The 20,148-nt window shown below is 31.6% G+C and overlaps 2 protein-coding genes across 4 annotated transcripts in view; one reads left to right on the forward strand and one right to left on the reverse strand.

Moving 5' to 3' along the window:
* Positions 1-47: 47 nt before the first annotated feature.
* On the forward strand, positions 48-8,737 carry LOC115879813. Its single transcript, XM_030896819.1, has 10 exons — positions 48-454; positions 504-689; positions 742-898; positions 960-1,120; positions 3,186-3,293; positions 3,353-3,508; positions 3,563-3,740; positions 3,796-4,007; positions 5,808-5,970; positions 8,546-8,737. The coding sequence occupies exons 1-10, from the start codon at positions 225-227 to the stop codon at positions 8,678-8,680; spliced, it is 1,686 nt and encodes a 561-aa protein (XP_030752679.1). The 5' UTR covers positions 48-224; the 3' UTR covers positions 8,681-8,737.
* The window catches only part of LOC115879812 (A disintegrin and metalloproteinase with thrombospondin motifs adt-1), a 170,633-nt gene continuing 159,158 nt past the window's right edge, over positions 8,674-20,148 (reverse strand). For all 3 annotated transcript variants that reach the window (XM_030896817.1, XM_030896816.1, XM_030896818.1), the window contains 13 exons: positions 19,686-19,791; positions 18,453-18,587; positions 17,942-18,048; positions 17,612-17,754; positions 15,956-16,173; positions 15,454-15,635; positions 15,278-15,385; positions 14,715-14,849; positions 14,494-14,639; positions 11,360-11,471; positions 11,034-11,191; positions 10,744-10,906; positions 8,674-8,948 (listed from right to left, as the gene is read on the reverse strand). In XM_030896817.1, coding sequence (XP_030752677.1) covers positions 8,803-8,948; positions 10,744-10,906; positions 11,034-11,191; positions 11,360-11,471; positions 14,494-14,639; positions 14,715-14,849; positions 15,278-15,385; positions 15,454-15,635; positions 15,956-16,173; positions 17,612-17,754; positions 17,942-18,048; positions 18,453-18,587; positions 19,686-19,791 — 1,859 coding nt within the window. In that variant the 3' untranslated portion in view covers positions 8,674-8,802. The remainder of the gene's footprint in view (positions 8,949-10,743; positions 10,907-11,033; positions 11,192-11,359; positions 11,472-14,493; positions 14,640-14,714; positions 14,850-15,277; positions 15,386-15,453; positions 15,636-15,955; positions 16,174-17,611; positions 17,755-17,941; positions 18,049-18,452; positions 18,588-19,685; positions 19,792-20,148) is intronic.

Raw genomic sequence — 20,148 nt, forward strand, 5'->3', positions numbered from 1 at the left:
TACTAGTTGCATACCATCGAAAAATCCTTTTAAATTTGACCAATAATTTCAAATAATTTGACAAACGAAAATTAGGTTAGGTTTTTCAATTCAAAAAAGTCGGTTTTTACGTGAACGAACTCGTAAAGTAATTATTAGATCACTTTTAACAAAAAGTAACAAAGTAAAAACGTTTTATTGCCTTTCTCTATGTATGATCTCAGTCCCAGTAATATTTCTTGTCTATGAGCATGAACATTGTTCCACAAAACAATTTTAAAAGCGAAATGTCGATTTGTAACGGCGATGATCTACTGGAAGTGTTTGCAGAATTAAACGTCGACTTACGAAAATTAAATCCAAACGTGATAAAAGCTTGGTTTGATACAGACTGCAAGAACACTAAGAATTTATTAAATTTCCTCTGTAAATCCCTATCAGATGTTAACTATGTGTCGCCGTTAGAAAAAACTGAGTAAGTAAAGATACGAATTCTTCACAGGTATTTTTATGTCTTTCTATAGGTTTGATGAACTACCAGAGCAAGTAGATGAGCAAAATTATTTGAACGAGCTCTCAGAATTAGACCCCAGTTACATTGATATTTTAGATTTGGATCAGAATTTGTCAGAAATAGCATTGATCGAGGATGAAATTCGGTTCTTAGAGGAGGATAGCAGAAGAACAGATCAGCTGATTAAAGTTTTCGAGTAAGAATTTTCCATATCTAAGAAACCTCTGTAACACCAGATATTTTTGCAGAACACTGGATAATGATTTGTCTACAAAGTTAACAATTAAAACCAAAATGGATATACAGTCATCGGTCGAATGTAGAAACTCTCAAGAGGAATGTGAAGAGTTATGCAATACCTTGGATGGAACAGTTAAAAAAATCCATGCAAGGTTTCTCAAATATGTAAGACATACTTTTTAAAAATGTTCAAAGAATAATTCTTGAAATATTTGATGAATTTTAGGATCCAGAACAACAGTTTGTCAATTTCGTTGATATTAAGAAGTATGAAGAAAATATGGAGTATTTTAACTCACTTTTAATGCCATTGATGGAAGTTGATAAAAGCTGTCTAGAAATTTCAGATGATATCTTTTCAGACTCGTTAGAAACGTGCAAGAAAAGGTAAAAAATAAATTTTATACAAAAATAAATACAGGGTTATTTACCACATACGACACGGAATATTTTAGCTAAACAATTAGATTTTTACAAATTGTAAGTTTTGGCCCGGTTTGTTGAAGGATTATTAGAGCTACAATTTAAAAATATTTTTACAAGATACAGAGTGTCCCAATTAAATAAAAAATATCAAGTTGTATTCTTTTTTAAATTGAACACCCCATATATTATTTTATTTTTAGATTCTATGATTGAAATAAAGGTAAATTTGGTTAACGTTTATCACACTTAAGCCTTACTGTTTTTGAAATATATTCAATTTTGTGGAATTGTAGTAAAAATTTTTAGGCTTTATTTCTACCAAGGGTATGAAAGTTTTTAACGCTCAATATTTACAGAAGTTTATTTATTGGTCAGATATTGTGTTGATATAAAAAAAAATAATACTATCTTATACAGAGTGTCTAAAAATTTATATTAAATAATTACTAGCTCTAAACGGCAATAACTTGTTTAATTTAAATGGAACCCTGTATATTTTACTTGAATCAGATGCACATATTAATTATCTATCAAATTGTTTTATACCCTTATCTACCTATCTCTTTAAGTTTTCCTAGAAAATGCATTTTCTTATAATTTAGACCTTATTTATCAATATACCCATGGAATATTGACATTTTAGATAACTTTTAAAGATGTACCAAATTTTCAAAAAGTACATATATTAATATTGTCGATACTATATTAGATTTAACTTTAATTTAATTTTAATTTATATTGGTGCTGTACGCTACTGTTGATTATTGATTGTTGAGTTTTCCATTATTTTTATGTTTGTTGTATTTTCTTGTTTTTTCTATTTTTTTGTAAAAATTCTGTAAATAAACTTAATTTATTATATATTTATTTATTATATTAAATTAATCCATTAATTTATGTATAATTCGCCTATTTTATTAAAAAAATATAAAAAACCTGTTTAAATGTTTGTTAAAGAGGACCAATTAATATGATACCAGTATTTAAACTACATTAATTGACTGTTTGCGTTGATTAATAATAATTTTGCTCCAGATACTAAAAACCTGAATTTTCTAGGTGTATTATTATAGACAGTGTGATAAAAAAGAAACATCTTATAAATTTTATTTCATTTTTTGACAAATGCTTATTTATAACAATGGAGCCGTTCATTTTCATAACTTATTATTGTATTGATGTCTGATTCAAATCCACATTTATTTAGAATAATTTATTAACTATAACAGTTAAGTATGTAAGTAATTTTTGCACCGAAATAATGATGGTATATTTAATTGGTACACTCTTTTACAAAGATTTAAATAGTTTTCTTTTTGTAAACATATTATCGTTTTTAGCACCTGTACATTTTGTACCATTTGTTGCTTTAAAAAAATCTGAGATGTGAATATTCAATCCATGGGTATCTTGATAAATGAGGTCTAAATTAGAAGAAAATGAATTTTCTACGAAATTTTGAAGAGATAGGTAAAAAATTTGATAGACAGTTAAATTGTGTATCTGATTCTCGTAAAATATACAGGCTGTTTCATTTAAATTAAAGAAGCTATTGCCGTTTAAAGCTAGTAATTATTTAATATAAATTTTTAGACACTCTGTATAAGGTAGTATTATTTTTATTATTACAACATGATATCAATCAATAAATAAGCTTCGGTAAATATTTAGCATTAAAAACTTTCATACCCTTGTAGAAATGAAGCCTTAAAATTTTTACTACAATTTCGCAAAATTGAAAATATTTCTAAATATTTACTGAAGTTTATTTATTGACATATTTGCCTTTATTTTAATTGTAGTGTCTAAAAATAAAATAACATACAGGGTGTTCCATTTAACAAAAAAACTATAATATTTTTTATTTATTTGGGAGTCTCTGTATCTTGTAAAAATATTTTTAATTTGTAGCTCTAATAGTCCTTCAACAAACCCAAAACTTACAATTTGTAAAAATCTAATAATTTAACTACAATACTCTGTGTTGTTTGTGGTGAATAACCCTGTATATTTTAATTAATTATAGACTAATACAATCTCACCAAGTATACTTTGGGAATAAAATAGAAATAGAGTCTTACAAAGAAGTGGAACATTTTTTAGACCAAATATGCAGGAATGGAAATTCTCTTAAGTAAGTTTTTATATTTTGCAGTAATATATTTTGAAAAAAAAATCTGTTTCTTGTTTTAGTACCAGTTTTTTAAATGATAAAACAAGTAACGACGCCAAAGAAATATACAAAAGTAGACTCTACGATGTCTTGGATAATATTGTTTTAAAAATTACCGATCGTTATTTAAAGCAAACTAGAATTCGATATGTCCAAAGTGAGCTTGAGGACTATCAGTAAGATTTTTTTTTAAATAATATTGAAAAAATTCTGAATATTTTTTTTTATAGAAAGAAATATTTGAATATATTCAACATATTGGAATGTGTTGTGAAATTGTTGTCGTTTATTACACTCACTAATTGTTTACAGTGTGAGGATAAGAAAGATATTGAATATATTAATAATTTATATCAAAAAACCTTACGGTATGTCAATGAAGATCTATTAAAATGTCAACAGAGAACTGTAAGTTTTTTTTTAAATTCTTTTGTATTAATAATATTTGAATGTACTCTTGCAGAGTCATATGAGAGATATTACCGATTCTTACAATTCCTCAGATACCTCTAAAACATTACTAATGACATTTATAGGGAAAATTTTAAATAGCAACGAATATACCTTGAAGGAAACGTACAAATGCTTTGAAAAATTTAAGGCTGAAATAAATGCTTTGGAAAGTCAGATATTTTGTACGAATATTAACGATGAAATTAACAGAATTAAAAATGTGTAAGTATATTTACAAATAGTTTAACTGTTTCTTTTTTCTTAAACCTTTAGATTATATCCATATATTTTTTTCCTTTTCTTGGGTATGAGGTTTTTTTTGATAAATTGAAAGATGGAAACTTTTTTTATGGTTCTAAGCAAGACTGGTTCTAAGCAAGGCGACTTCAAGTTTTGAGAATAAAGTGAAACGTCGCATAAAAAAGTTTCCATCTTTCAATTTATTAAAAAAACCTCATATCCAAGAAAAGGAAAAAAATATATGGATATATTTACAAAGATATACAAGTTGTCCAAATATATATATTTCGTGGACATAGAACTACCTTCATTGGACACAATTTACCTCTATACAAAAGTGCTTCTTTTGTCCGCTAGAGGGTATCAAACTTTAAAAAATAAACACAATTTCTCAGATATTTTAAGATATGGCGTCTAAGTCGCGTTTTATCCTAAATTGGGATAATTATAGTAAAAATATTATTTTTATGATTTAGTTAGAGACATATGCCAGATGGCAGTAAAGGAAAACAAAACAAAAGTATTTAAGTGTGGTTTGGTTGAAGATCATAATTATTGAAACACTTTAACCGACTCTGTAATTCGTTACCCAAGGCAAAAAAGTTAAACGCAAACAACTTTATTGATAAATGTATTGTTTCTACTTTGAAAAATACTAATGGGCCTTAAAATTAAAGAAGTTTTAAAAAAATTCTTGAATTTTTTTTTAGTAAAACGAGAATAATTTATTCGCAGTCGAAAAAATTGTTTCCGCGTGTTGTTTAGGGTCAAATATTTCAAGTTAATGTATTCTAAAAGCAGGAATTGCTATTTTGGGAACGAAACATTTTCTTATTCAACAACATGACGGCTTTCACTGTGTTGTTTTGGAGATTAAGATGGAGTAGTTCGAGTAGTCGCATACTGGACTAATAAAGTCGCAGTTCATCCTTAACAGGTAGTATACTAGTCGCAAGATTGCCTAATTTAGTCATCCTAGAGTCTATCTTGTGCCGCCCTCTATATTCTAAATAAACGAGGGAGTGGATAAAGGATCGGTAATATGTCGATGTATATTTAAATTTAGTTTTATATGTACCTTTCTTATGTTCCATTTTAATTATTTTTTTTTTATAAAAACAAAAACAGCACCGAACTGTCTGACTGAACAGAACAATGAAGTGAAAATTTAAGATTTACGGTTATGGTTCAATACAGTTGCAAAAAGGTAGTGGCTTGACGTCGTACCAACGTAAGTATAAGGAAATCTAAACAACGTTGGAATTAGTAAAACAGACGACGTTTGCATAACGTTGGAATAGGTCCTGAAAGCGACGTCGGAAAACTCTTTATGCCCAACATTTTAACTACGTTCTCCGAATCACCTAAAAGATCACTTAAGCAAAAAAGGTTACAAGACAACGTTTATTCGACGTCGCAGAAGCTTTTACTTTGTTGTAATACTAGTTCAACGTCGGCACAACGTTACAACAACGTTTTCATTTATTTTAATACCCAAGGTACGAAGCTAACTATTTTTTGTAACTAATCCAACGTTGTGTTTAGTAAATCTGTGGTCGCAAGTCGTGAAAATGCTACTTGGGGAACTGTTATTCCGATTTGAATGAGATATTGGGTGTCTATGTTTTGCTAAGTGCTTTAACATTATGGTAGTAAATTGTGTCCAATGAACTTATTTTGATTCCAAAAATATGTAGTTGTCTTAATATCTACGAAATATTTGGACACCCTGTATACTGTTACATTATTATTTTTACTTGACTGTCAATATGAATGTTTTAGAAATGAAGATATAAAAGTTTTGGAGAAATTTTTAAAATCTGGACCGACAAAACAGATTATTTTGGTGCCGATGGAGTTGAAAAATGCCTGGTTGGATATTGAAGAACATATCAAAAAAGAAAGTAGTGCTATTCAAAGTGCAGTGCAGATTCCTCAAAGAACGGTAAGTTGTAAAAATTTGTATTGTTTTTATGTAGTTTATATGAATAGTAATGAGAATGTTTACTTTATTTATTGAATATCCTAAGAGCTGGCAAATGTTAGTGTTGGGTCGAGATTTCCGTATGTAAAAAGAGTACAATGCGTTTATAATGTACTGAACAAAGAGAGATTAGTAAACACGTTGCCAAACGTATGAGATAAACCGAGGAACTGTGCACATTGCTAAGAGACGTGGAAGGGGATATAGCAAGTTTGTCGCAGTCGACTGGTCGACCCAGTCAGTACCTTTGTCAGTACTTTTTAAGTACGTTTTAGGAAAAGGTGTATATCATCCGATCAGCTTCACGATTTAATTACGTCTCGTGATACTTTATTTGTTTATTTATTGACAATTGCTTAAACATTTTTAAGTGCAAGTTAGAAACACTTGCATTTTTGGTAAAAATAAGTGGAATTGAGTTGGTGTTCGACAGTGGTCGCGCTATTAGATTCTGAACTCTGAATAATTATTGACTGTAGTTTTTTCAAAAACTTTCTTAATATTTCTGCTATATTTTCTTCGCAGACAGTATGTGAAAATCTTTATAGATAAAAAAGTTACGATTGCTGAAAATTGCTATGCACTAAAAGTAAATGGATGTGTTTAAATTTTTTGAACGGAAAAAAACCACCTTATCGAATTTTTCTTATTTAAACATATTGTAAAAGATCCAATCTTGAAAATAAAAAAAAGTTTCGATATCTAAATTGGTTCTTAAATTATAGCGTGTTATATGTTCTAAAATTGAATTTTTAAATTATCGGGTTTACTGACGTTTTCTCATTATAAAAAAATGGATACCGTAACGATATCCTTATAATTCCATTTCAGATGCTCAGAAACATATCTAATGATTTTATCTAGATATCTTTTCGAAAAAAAGTCTTTTAAAAATAAGCGGTTTGCGATCGTGATTTTACTTTACTTGATAGGGAAAGGCGTACCGGCAACGCCGCAACAGCACACCGTCACATTCTTCTCACTCCGACTTAATAAGATCCCTATGCGATTTACTTCCACACATGTAAATACCGACCCAAAAGTAACAGTTGCCAGCACGGTATAGTCTGTGGTATAATATATTACTTTAATGTATAATATATAACTTTAATTTATCGCACCAACCGCGGAACCATATTCATAACCATTCCATATTCTTCGTTCGCCAACTACAGGAGAAAGTAAAAGAGCAGAGATAAAACTAAAATCATATGCACTCCCCCAGAAGACAATGCTATAAAAATTGGAGAAGAAATACTGCAATATGTAGCGGAATTCAATTACCTCAGCAGTTTGATTTTGGAAAAGGCCAATAGCGACTCTGAAATTCAGCACAGGATTAGCAGCGCCTCAAGAGGATTCTGGAAATTAAAACAGGGTTTTCTACAGTCATGACTTGAGCACAAAAATGAAACTTCCAGTATACCGAGCAATAATAATCCCCACCATGTTATATGGAAGCGAAACATGGGCGCCATATTAAGTTGCAACAGATACACCTTAGACAACTCTTGAGAATCAAATGGTTCAAATGGTCCCAAACGTATTGGTCCTTGGAAAATCTAGCTGCGAGTGCGTTGAAGTCGTGATTACTAAATCCCGCTTAAGATGGGCTGGTCACTTATGCAGGATGCAAGAAAACCGCCTACCGAAATCTTTTCTTTACAGTGAGCTTGTAGTCGGTAAGAGGAAACCGGGTGGACAACTCAAAAGGTACAAGGATATTTTCCACGAAAACTTAAAGGGAATAGGCATGCAGAATCAGTGGGAAGAAGCAGCGCAATGGAATAGAACGCAATGGAGAAGAATTGTAAACTCAGTTAAGAGCGACAACCAAAAAGTAAAGAGGCAACAAAGCAATGAGATTTTTGAATGCCTGGAGTGCGAAAAAGAGATAACATCACGTATCAGGCTTTTCAGTCACAGAAAAGCTCATGGAAGAAAACGCCTTGTGTAACCATCTTCTGATGCGTGTCAAATACTCGTCAGTTAGTAATGGCAGTAGTAGTAGTAACTTTAATTTGCCGAATCAAAATAGAATCGTATTAACAATTTAAATTGTTAAAGATTTTGTGGATTTTTATTTTTCTAAACGGTCAATTTATTATAATTAATGACAAAATGGTGACACTAATATCTAATAATTCTGTCCTTCAAATAAAAGGTTTTTAATTTAAAGGTTTAACTACATAACTTCGTGTAGTTTCTGGAGAGACATTTTAATTGAGTAAAAATGCTTATTTTGTTACTTTTTATAAAAACTAATTTTCCGAATCTTATTTCGATTTTTTGTAGGTTTTTATTTTTGAAAATAACCAATTTTTAAATCTTATATGACAAAATGGTGAATGAAAATTATAATTATTATAAAAATTTGTCACATTCACTAGTGAACCTTAAACAGCAAAGAATGAAATGTGATATATGAAATAACCATGTGAATGTGATAAATTGTATATTGGTGAAACATCTAGAATATATTCTAGAATCTAGAATATTTTTTTCTTTATTATGCGTTTAACACAATTTATTATAGCGTAAAAAGCTTACAAAAGCACAGACCACCATGAAACAACTCTGGATGTACTTCCTGACAAATGCGGCCAAAATCGAATCTCTTATCAAGCAAGCTGAGGAGGATTTCAAGAAAAGAACTGCCCAATATTTTTAATATTATTTAAATTATTTATTGTAGTACAAAAGAATTTATAAAACTTTTTAATAAAAATATTTTTCTAATTACAAAAAGTTGTATAAATATTAATTATATATATTATGTATAATTCCTACTATTTAGGCATAATTTAACATGTCTTCTGGGTTTGTATAGTCATAGTCCTGTCCATATTGGCTGTATGGTGTGATTCCAGTGTCTTTATGAATGTGTACGGGATTATCTAGGTCGATATCAAATAGCTTCATGGAATGATCAGTAAAACCTGAAACAGGACTAAGGTTAGTACATTTGGAAGTCTATTTCTTTTTAAATTAGATATATTTTAGGTTATAAAAGTAATTCTTAATATGGTAAATGCGCTTTATATATAATTTAATGTTAATAACAACAAGAATACAGTTTACATAATATAGAACAGTAAAAATATGTGACAAAATGGTAAATCCGTAAATAAAGGTACTTTATAAAATAAAATACGTTAAAAATATACAGGGTGGTCCGAATTGTAATAGGGAACTTCGGCAACACTCTGCAGAGTCAGTAAAAAAGTTTGTATAAATGTATGTCTTAAAATGCTTCGTTTCGGAGATACAGGGTGTAGAAGTTTAATTTTTATTTAGTTTTTTTTTCAAATAATTTTTGAACTAACAACGACATTTGGATGAAAATTGGTGTTTGGCTGTTTATCATGTTTTTTACATGATAAATTTGATTTCAATATTAGTAGGTATGGCTCCTACTTGACGCCACCTACTTATTTTTAAAACCTTTCCGGGACCGTGCGGGGTATTTCAGGTACCCCAGATGCGTTTTTTCTTCAATAACTTTTACAGTTTTTATTTCTCACTTTGTTCCTTTCAGGTAATCCTAGAAAATATAATACAAAACCCTTTTTTAACAAAAATATCCAAATATTTTTTTTATTTTTAGCGAAAAACTGCAATTTACTGCCTGGGTTACCTCCGTTACCCCGCACGGCCTGCAGTGATTCGAAATCCTACACGCACTATTCAAGTTTTTTTCGTGTTGGTGACTTGTATGACGACGTAAACAAGTTCTGTATTTAGTTTAGTGTTGGCATTTACTGTGTATTTATTGGAAAATTGCGCAAAAGGAATATACTGATGATGCGGGCTATCAAAAAAGAGATTCCTGCTGAATTCGATTCGAATTCTGCACGCAAACTTGTACTTCTAAACGTTTTAAGAAGGAAATAAAATGACAACAATTTTCCCAGAACTGTAAAAACAGCAATATATTTATTTCTTGCCGAAAGCACAGTTTCCATAAATCCTGCTAAAGAGATTCACAACCAAATTCAAGCCGAAGATGCGGCTTTTGCGCCAGATCACTTAACAGAAAAACAAAAATATTATGTAGTACCTGCAAAGAAAAACATTTTTAATATTCACCGCAAATAATGTAAAACGTTTTTATGTCCTGACTGCCAAAATAATATGTAGAAAATGAATAAGAATTTAATTTTAAAATTAAATGTTTTTTTTTTATATTAAACAAATACAAATTATTGATGTTTTATTATAGAACTTTACAATTAATTATTAATAATTTACCTGAGTGACAAAATGTTAACAGTTTTTGAAATATTTCAGTGGGGTATCTTAGTTACCCCACACGGCCTGAAACGTAACTTTTTGTAGCACGGTCCCGGAAAGGTTAAACTGTTTTGAAGAGTAATAACTTTTGGTTCGTACATTCGTACCTATGTTACACTACTGAGGTTGAAAAAAATATTAATTTCCGTCATTTTTTACGTAAAAAGTTCTCTTGGCAAAAATCGCTATGAGCAACCGCTCTCAAGGTATTTTGAATACTGTGAATTAAAAGTCTAAAAGGACATACACAACTGTCACTTCATATGGATTCTCTCGATGGACAGAATATAGTTACCTACTTCTGGATTGCCTTATACCGTATGATCAAAAAAAAACGGCGTCATAGACGGCTGGGGAATGGTAATCGATGATAATTTTGGCGAGGTCATTCTCAATTTTTTTTTCGATCAATATTATTCTGTCAAAATTTTTCACGCTTACCTGATAAGGTCTTATTAAATCTTTCTACAATTGCATCTAATTCTTCTTGGTTTAGTTTAACAGTCACTTTAGTCTTGTTCTTTTCTAACGATCTCTTATTTCGAGAAAGAAGAGGTAATGTAAATTCGCTCTCCGACAGTGGCGTATCGTCCGATCCGAAAGCCTATAATAATATTAAAAATTAATTTAAACTAATGTAGTTACACTGTAACATAAAACATTCTTGATATTATTGAAAAATTTATGATCCGTTAATTTTAAAAGTTTTAAAATTGACTTATAATACTTACAAGACATTTTCCACTTATACAAAACGCCTTCTTTTCTGTAGATCCTTTTGAGCAATCTGTGCCGAACGGAAACCAACCGTCTTCTCCATTGACTAAATAAAATCTGTGCGAAATGTTTTCATCTTGACATGCTACCCTGCATGGTCTGTCTGGATCCTCTGAAAAAAATTGTTGAAAAACTGTTTAGACACTGTCTATTATCCTTGTTTATATAAAAATATATATACAAGGCTATTAGTTAACAGTAATTTTCTTGATTATTAGTATATTTATATCTTCTTTAGGAAGTATTAACTTAATAATATTTAGATAAAATCTTGTGTTACCTAATGAGGGAGATATCTGCATGCCCAATCCTGAGAGACGTCTAACTCTGTCCTTATACTTTGTGCATATTATAGAGGCATGTTGAAATGATGTCTTGACTTTACCACAACCCTAGAAACAAAGCTATTTTTGACATTGTGTTTCAGATAAACATTTTATTATTTAGTTAATCAAGTAAAAAAAAACAAATTTGGTAGGCTGTCAGCGACGGTGCACACGGTCCTACCCTGCAGAGTTGGATACGACGTTTCGTTTACATCTTCATCAGGGTGAGACTAACGATTTGACATTGAAGAAAAATGTGGGTCAATTTCGGCATAATTGGGGACGGACTACAGACTGAGGACCTCAACGTTTCGAACCGCTGCATGCCTCTAAATGGACGAAAGCATCAGGAATTTTCTTAATTATGGGTCGATTGGAACCAAACTTGGCACGTGGATAGTGGTACTCAAATGGAGTCTTCAGACGGACATTTTAATACAAATTTTGTGAAAGTGAATCAAATTATTTATTAATTTTTAATTTATTGCTTTTTTAACATTTCAAACTACACTTTTTCAAACATGTGTTTCCAATCCTTATCAATTTAATAGCTGTTAGTAAAAAGTTTCACTTCATATACAGTGTGTCAATTTTAAAACTTCCCACCCTTAATATCTTTCTTGCAGTTAAAATATGAAAAATTGGAAAGACACGTCAATTTTATTTGTACGGTGTACATACTACTACTCTAGTGGCGGAAATCTAACTGTTACGCTCAGTTGGCTCTGACTCGGTTGGCTAGTTTTTGCCACGCCCACTCGGTGCCCACTGGGCGAGTATATAAACGCCCAACTTGTAGATTGTACTTTAGTTTATAATCATCTGCTGATGATGCTAACATGGTTAGCGAAGCGCGCGTCCAGTGTAAAAGTAAAAGTGTTTTGGTGTATTGTGGTGATTTAGTGTTTTTATTTTGCTGTTTAACACCAAAGGTTCCAACCCTCAACTGTAATACCCTTATTAGGGGTAGATGTCACCTTTACAATCTTAAATGGGAATGGGGGTCAAGTGGCACATCGTTTTAAAGGGCGTTTAATTCTCTTTTCAGTGGTATCCTACTTTATTGCTTTTTTTCCAGAGGCTTCCGAATAATCGCGTTTCAAAGGTGCAGAAACAATTAAACGTGCCAGATTTTGGTTTTCAGGTTAGTGTTTACACAAAAGTTATTGCAATGGATCTCCTTGTAGTACAAATGATTAGAAGATTAGGTTACACCACTTACGCCCTATCTTATAAGTTGTTCTAAATGTTGTCTATTTCCCCGTAAACAGTTATAAAGTCTGTTTTCAAACACCTCTCTAACATTTCGGAAAATTTCACCGGGAATTGACTGGCATTCTGCTGTAATTCGCCTTTTAAGATCATCAATATCAGTAGATTGTGTTTTATAAACAATGGATTTAAGATGTCCCCCCTCCCAAAAAAATGTCTAAGTGATCTTGAAAGCCATTCAATTGGTCCCCCTCTGCCAATCAATGTACCTGCAAATCTCTCGTTTAACCACTGTCGGACCGGAAAAAAATAATGAGCTGGACAGTGCTCCTTCCTGCTGGAATGTTAACAATTCCTCCTGTGAAACTGATTAGAGGTTGCCACTCATTCGAATTTGAGAAAGGAAACGTTAATGTTTATGATGTTTTCTGTTTATTAGTATTTCGAATTTCGACCCCCTAGAAAAATGTAATGGCTACGTCCATGTTGCCACCTAATCTTCTAATCACTTGTACTACAAGGAGATCCACTGCAATAATTTTTGTGTAAACACACACTAGCCTGAAAACCAAAATCTCAATGCAGGCATGTTTCTCTCTCTGGACAAAAAGCAACAAAGTAGGATACCGCTGAAAAGATAATTAAATGTCCTTTAAACGATGTGCCACTTGACCCTCATTCCCATTTAAGATTGTAACGGTGACATCTACCCCTCCTAAGGGGTTGAAAGAAAAAGGCCAAAAATATTCATTTAAAGTATCCCCCTTACTAATAAAATTGTCGTGTCTTTCCGATTTTTCATATTTTTAACTGCAAGAAAGATATTAAGGGTGGGAAGTTTTAAAATTGACACACTGTATATGAAGTGAAACTTTTTACTAACAGCTTCTTATAGACTAACAGCTATTAAATTGATAAGGATTATAGTGCTCCCACAATTGTTTTCCATAATTTCATATAATTTGTCCAACTGAAAAATGTATGTTTGAATGAGACAATGGTGAATTATAAAATAAAATATCTTCTTATATAATAATGATTGTCTTTAAATAACAATTTAAACGACATTTGCAGGAAAAGTGGCAATGGAATTTTCATTTTTTTGTCATCTTTTCAAATAGTGTGGGTTTTAGAGGGGCACAACTTTTCTCAAATATAATGATCTTTATATCTCTTCTGGTTTGCGAGGTCCCTCTAAAGTGCATTCCTGCTGTATATGAGACATGACTAAATTTTTAAACAAAACAGTTTTACCATTTTCTATGTTTTTTATTTTTATTTCGTCCTTAAACAGAAAAAAAACCGTCATCAGTAAGTTTTCATCATCAAAATACATGACATTTAACAGGCCTGCCACAGTTCAGGATAGCCGTAAAAAACAGCAACTGAAAATACAGCAACTGTTAATAATTTTATTATTAAATATTTTGAAAAATCCACTTGGTTCAATCATGTAACTATTTATTTTTAATAATAAGGATACAATAAAATCACCAACAATTTCAATAAAAGTATCCAAGCCCGAAATCTGAATAAAATAAAACTGACCTACACTCAAATGACTGAACTGGACTAAAAAGTCTATGGAATATTGAAGGTGGATCGTTAGTGCATAACTGGATTAGTTACGAGCCCTAGTTACTGAAATGACAAAAACTAAGCTTTCCTTTTTGTTTTACAAATATAGGGTCATCATTGAGGCGTAATTCAACTAAGCAATGATTTAAAGCGACAGAGGAAACACTCATTTCCGAATAGACTTCTTAACAAAATATCGTTTAAAACTTGTTTTTTAACCAATTTATATAAATAATACTAAAAAATAAGCATTGTAATCTATAAAAAAGTTGTTAATACATGGTTAATAGGAACTTACAAATTGGTCTGGTTGGCACAACTGGATACTACTTTTTCCAAGTTTCTTATTCAAAACCAGTCTTATTCCCGATCCAGGAGACATGCAGTTGTAATGACACCCACTGGCACTTTTCCACCTTATTGCACCTTCTCGTCGGCGTAATCCTTATGAAACACTTATAGTAATTATCACAATACTATCTATTACATAATTACTGTGATACATGCATCAATATTTACCTGTTCTCCAATTAATCTCGTTACTGTCTCGATCTACCGGACATACATCAGGCATTTGTGTGAAAACAGCTTCTTCAAATGGATCACATACGAAGTCTTCACAGCGACCATTGATACAATAGCTCGATCTTCCAGCTGAGGATTTTAATAATGTATTATATTTTATTGACAAATCTTACAAAATATCAAGCGACGCGATATTATTTTAGACAACTTGCTGAGAGTGTGGGAAAAGAAAAAGAACCAGAGATCATAATGATAATAAAAGAAGAAAACGCTAATACTTTGGTCATATTCTGAGAGGTTATTGATATGCTTTGCTGCAACTTGCAATTCAAGAAAATCAGAGGTCTGTTGGAAGTAGAAAAATTTCTTGGCTTAAGAAGAAGGCTTCTTTAGAATGGTAGTTCTAAAGGTAGGTACAAACTCCACATTGGCGTGATGGTTTCCAACCTTCGTTAGAAGACGGAACTTAGAAGAAATTTGATTATTGTTTTCTCTCAGCACTACTGCTTTAAAAGCTCGTCATTTTATGATATTTTATGTTACTATAACTCTCTCACCATATTTAGTTCTTCTCATTTGACAAGCTGTACCATCTGGAAAGGTCCAGCCTCTGCTTTTTGGTCCACCATTTCGTTTTTGGCACCACACCACGCATGCTTCTTCAGCTATTATGAAAATAACAAAGAAAACTCATGTGAAATTGGTTGATAATTATCAAAAATACTTTGCTTACCATCTGAACTGATCTTCTGCATACCAGATCCAGTCAAATCTTTATCCACTTCTTTGGCTCTGGTACAAATTTGTTCGGCAAATTCCTTTATGGTCAGTCTAGGAACGTTAAGACATTGTTGAGCGTTGCAGGTTTGGTATTTCTTTTCGGGTCCATCGCATTTTTGACCGTCACCATGAGGGCTTTAACATAAGAAAATTTAAATAGAAAAATAATTTTGAAATCCTAATTCAAGTCAGATTAAATAAAAAAGATTATAGGAAGAAAACGGAAAGTTTTGAATTGAATAAAATGACCAAAACTTAAAAAACGAGTTTAAACCAAATTAAAATAAATTTATTTTAGTTTTAACTTTTGCTTAGCAATGTATATAACCAATCTTGGAGCAGGGAGAAACAGATAGAGGCACAGGCATAACAACACCTCCATTGAAGGACCCAGTTCCAAAAATCCAATAATAAATACCTCAACAGAAAAATACTTTGATACTTTTCAATATTACCTTGGATTATTACAGAATCTTTCTGAAATCATAATTCCAGTACTGCCACTTCTTAGTCTGCCTTCCTCTCCAAATAAGCATCCAGAAGCGCATTCACTGTATTTCCATTTACTCCAACCTCCGTTGATTTGTTGAGACTGTGGAGATTGTATCAGTGCACTGCTGTAAGGTTCGTGGGTCCTGGTTGACTTGTGGACACATTTTCCTCCTTTACACCACTAATAGTGATAAAAATAAAACGTTAATAGAACACTTTGAAAGTGGGAGACAAACTATTATCTTGATTAACATAAAAAAAGCGTTGACTCAGGTACATAGACTGAGATGCTAATATCTTTTAACCCTATATCTGGTACTGTTGCTCACAGGCAAGATTGCCTGAGAGCACTAGTTTATTCATCTTCCGCTGTGTTTAACGCTTTACGGTCAATGTAGCCTGGTAGATACATTGTTTACAAACGGCGTGCATATATACCACCACCTTGCGGCAATTTGGCGAAATAAATTTATTCATCATGGTGACTTGCCTCCAGCTGACTGCTGCAGCCGTGAATCTGCGTGCAAAATATTCAAAATAAGGTAGGAACTGTTCGTTTGATTATTAATATTTGTAACAAATGTCATAAATAACAATATAAACTTTGACTGTAGGATATTTTTTTTACTTATAGTTGCTAGATCTCAAGAAAAATTAGTTTGAAACTCTATGTAGCTCACAGGCAACATCGTCTGCATAATAGTTATGGATTATTGATATATGCGTAAATAATGCCTGGATTCTGTACCAAAATGACTGCAAGGCTCTAAAGGAGAAGCCCATTCCGCTGAAGTTGTTCAAAATGGAATTAGCTAAATCTTTATCCAACACCGGCAAACAACGACGTACTAAATCGATGAGCGGGAAGAAACCTGCTGAGAAAATAGTAAATCCCACGACTCCTAGACCTGATATTGCAACACGGTACGATGGTTTAGGACATTGGCCTACCTACAACGCTGACGCTAAAGGAAGATGCAGACACTGTAAAAGCGGTTTCACAACAGTTTTTTGCACCAAATGTGAATTACGACTCTGCTTGACACCATCTAAAAATTGCTTTTATTATTTCCATGACCAAAAAACGCATAAGAATTAGCATGTTTATTTTGTTTTAGTTTGTTATTTTTTTGTAAAAAGGTTTTGATATATTTTTTTAAATATTTTTATATGTTTAGGAAAAATCTACGAAAACCCCATTCATTTTTTGATATGAATTTTTGAATAAAATAAATAAACAAAAAATGTGTTTTTACTATTTGATCAACACAAAAATAACTTCTCTCAACTGGCATTGTTGCTCTCAAACTACAAAGAAAAATGTCCATAACTTGGCAATGTTGCTCATGAGCAACCATTTCAAAAGTCATTTTCTATCAAAAATTATTACATTCTAGTCATTTATAAGTCTTACTTCTATACAAATATTATTGGTGAACTCATTTTTAGGGTTTTGTAAAGATTTTTTAGTACCTTGCCAGATACAGGGTTAATAAAATTCTGTGATAATCTTTGCAAAAATGTAGGGAAGTGTGTATTAATTGTTTTAAGGGTTAATGCCTTGAATTTAAATAGAATAGTGCTTAATGAGTAAGACAATAATATATAACCATACTTACCATACCTATCCCACAATGCGTTCCTTCAAGAGCAGGATGTGAAGTCCAGGTATATCTTTCCCTTTCACAATGCAGATCACGACACACATCGTCCAGAGGCTGTTGGGAAGAATGTTTGCTTCCTTTTCCATATTTTAACAAACCTATTTTCAAAGAGTACTAAATTCTTAAAAAGATCATATACAGCACTACAACTAAAACAGAAAAATTGGAAAGGTGAAATTTACTTTTTGTTATTTATTTTTATTTTTTTATTATTCGTTTTTACTTTTTCGCACTTATTCATTTACACCCTGTTTACAGACTCTACTTAAATAAATATGTACGTACATTGTTGATCCGAGTTGAATCTTTCTCCTGGTAGAGCACCTTCAGCACCATGATCCAATTGGCCGGCAGAACTTCCATGGTCCAGGAGACATCGAGATTGAGGCGTACTGAAATATATTTATATTTAGATGTAGTACATAATTCGACTTATCCGTCCCAAGACTTATCCGATTACAGGATAAAGTTATAATATAATCAATATCAATAATTCTAATCCAATTTTACTCTACATAGTCCACGAAAATAGGCCTTCAAATACAAATGTTTGGTAAAAACTTGAATTGTTGATGTAAGGTATTTTTTTACTTAAATATCTAAAAATGAATTGAAGTACCAAAAATTCGTATTTGAAGGCCTATTTTCTTGGACTATCCAGGACTTCAATAGTCGAATTTAAAAACTTTTTAAAGTTGAAGAAAAAAACTAATAAGGTGCTGGCCAATACAACATTTTTCAATGAAAACATCTTTACTTTCTGTACTATAAGTTATTGTATTAATTACGTACTTACTCCAAAAATTTCTGTAAATATCGTTTACTGCAAGATGACCAAGTAATTTTTCCACTGCCTAGAGTTGGAGACATTATGTAACTGCTAGGATCACAGTCATTATCAGCTAGAGGTCCATCATGTCTCATTCCTAAACTAAATTAGGAGGTTCTATTTAAACAATACACGATAATAGCACAGTGATTTTTTTTTTGGGATATTTTCCATGATAAATATTAAGAGTTTTGCATGCTCTATACCGGGTGCGTCTCAAAAGTGTCATCCCCTATGACTTTTATTTTTTCAGATAAAAAACGAGACTTGGTATGTTAATATATGACATAAATTAGAATTGATTGGGGTATTCAATTGTTTCTGGTCACTTCCTGTTTCACCGGAAATGGCTACAACTTTTGATTTTTAAATGACAGCCTCGGTATTTTTTTACTTTATTCGATAGAAAATAACACTCTGAATAGATTGACATATCATATGTCAACTTTTTATATTTTCGCATATTTATGGTTTATTTGAAATTGAAACATGCGGTTCATAACGACAATTTGACTCGAAATGCCAAGTGTGTGATAGCAAATTATCGAAAAAAAATACTTTTTCCAAATATGCTAATGAGCCATCCTCGTTCCATTTGAAAAAAAATGAGATATGATTAAAATTACAATTTGGGCATCTTTCAACCGGTCAGGACAAGACACTAAAAACATTAAGCAATCAAATCTATTTTGACAAGGCTTCTTCATTAAAAATTAGTGGTTTTTAGACAGTCATGGTACTAAAGAATGAAATTTAAAATACAACTTTAGTTTAAGCGAAAAGGTCAAAAGTTGACATATTATATGTCATTCTATTCAGAGTGTCATTTTATATCGAATAAAGTAAAAAAATACCGAGGGTGTTATTTAAAAATCAGAAGTTGTCGTGATTTCCGGTGAAACAGGAAGTGACCGAAAACAATTGAATACGTCCAATAAATTCTAATTTATGTCATATACTAACACACAAATTCTCGTTTTTTCTATCTGAAAAAATATTGAAATTTTAGGGGTAAGCCACTTTTGAGACGCACCCGGTATATCGAATTTTATGAACTAAATTTTACTCCTTTTACTGGAGTACTTAATTCCATATAATCCAAAAACATTAATTAATATCATAATGCATTATGACGTTACTTAATTCATTGATATTTGCAAAAAATCGATTTAAATTATTTTACAACTTTTTTAGACTTACTTGTGTCCAATCTCATGAGCTACAACGTAAACGCTTTCAAAATGACGTCCCTCGTTTACAGTACAGCTGCTGGTAGCTGTACACATTCCTGCAACTGGAGCCAGACCTGGAAAACGAGAAACAAATATGGAGAACTGTAGAAATGATTTATTTAAAATACAATAAATGCACACGTTTGTTTTTAGTTGGTTTGGAGTTTCACAGGGGTAATATTCCGACTAGCAAAATAAATTCAATATAATTCATCAGGTTTGCAACTGTAAGATATAATAAATAACACAATTGTTTTTCAAAGAATTCTCTACAAAGAGAAATGCATTTTTGAATCCGTTAGAACCAATTCTGAAAGCAGTTGTTCCACTCTTGTTGGTACCTTCAAAATTGCATTTTTGTAGGCGCTAACTGCATCCTCTGGGAGCTGAAATTTTTGGAAAAGTAAAAAAATCGATAGGACTTAGGTCGG

Source organism: Sitophilus oryzae, unplaced genomic scaffold (genome assembly GCF_002938485.1).
Source record: "Sitophilus oryzae breed Bouriz unplaced genomic scaffold, Soryzae_2.0 scaffold_1588_pilon_pilon, whole genome shotgun sequence".
NCBI lineage: Eukaryota > Metazoa > Arthropoda > Insecta > Coleoptera > Curculionidae > Sitophilus > Sitophilus oryzae.

What these genes read in the sequence shown, in the direction of transcription:
- LOC115879813 (XM_030896819.1), top strand. Translation starts at nt 225, where the DNA reads ATGAGCATGAACATTGTTCCACAAAACAATTTTAAAAGCGAAATGTCG. An exon ending in AGTGAGCTTGAGGACTATCA is followed by an intron (nt 3,509 to 3,562) that starts GTAAGATTTTTT and finishes TTTTTTTTATAG; the next exon opens with AAAGAAATATTTGAATATAT. An exon ending in TGCAGATTCCTCAAAGAACG is followed by an intron (nt 5,971 to 8,545) that starts GTAAGTTGTAAA and finishes AATTTATTATAG; the next exon opens with CGTAAAAAGCTTACAAAAGC.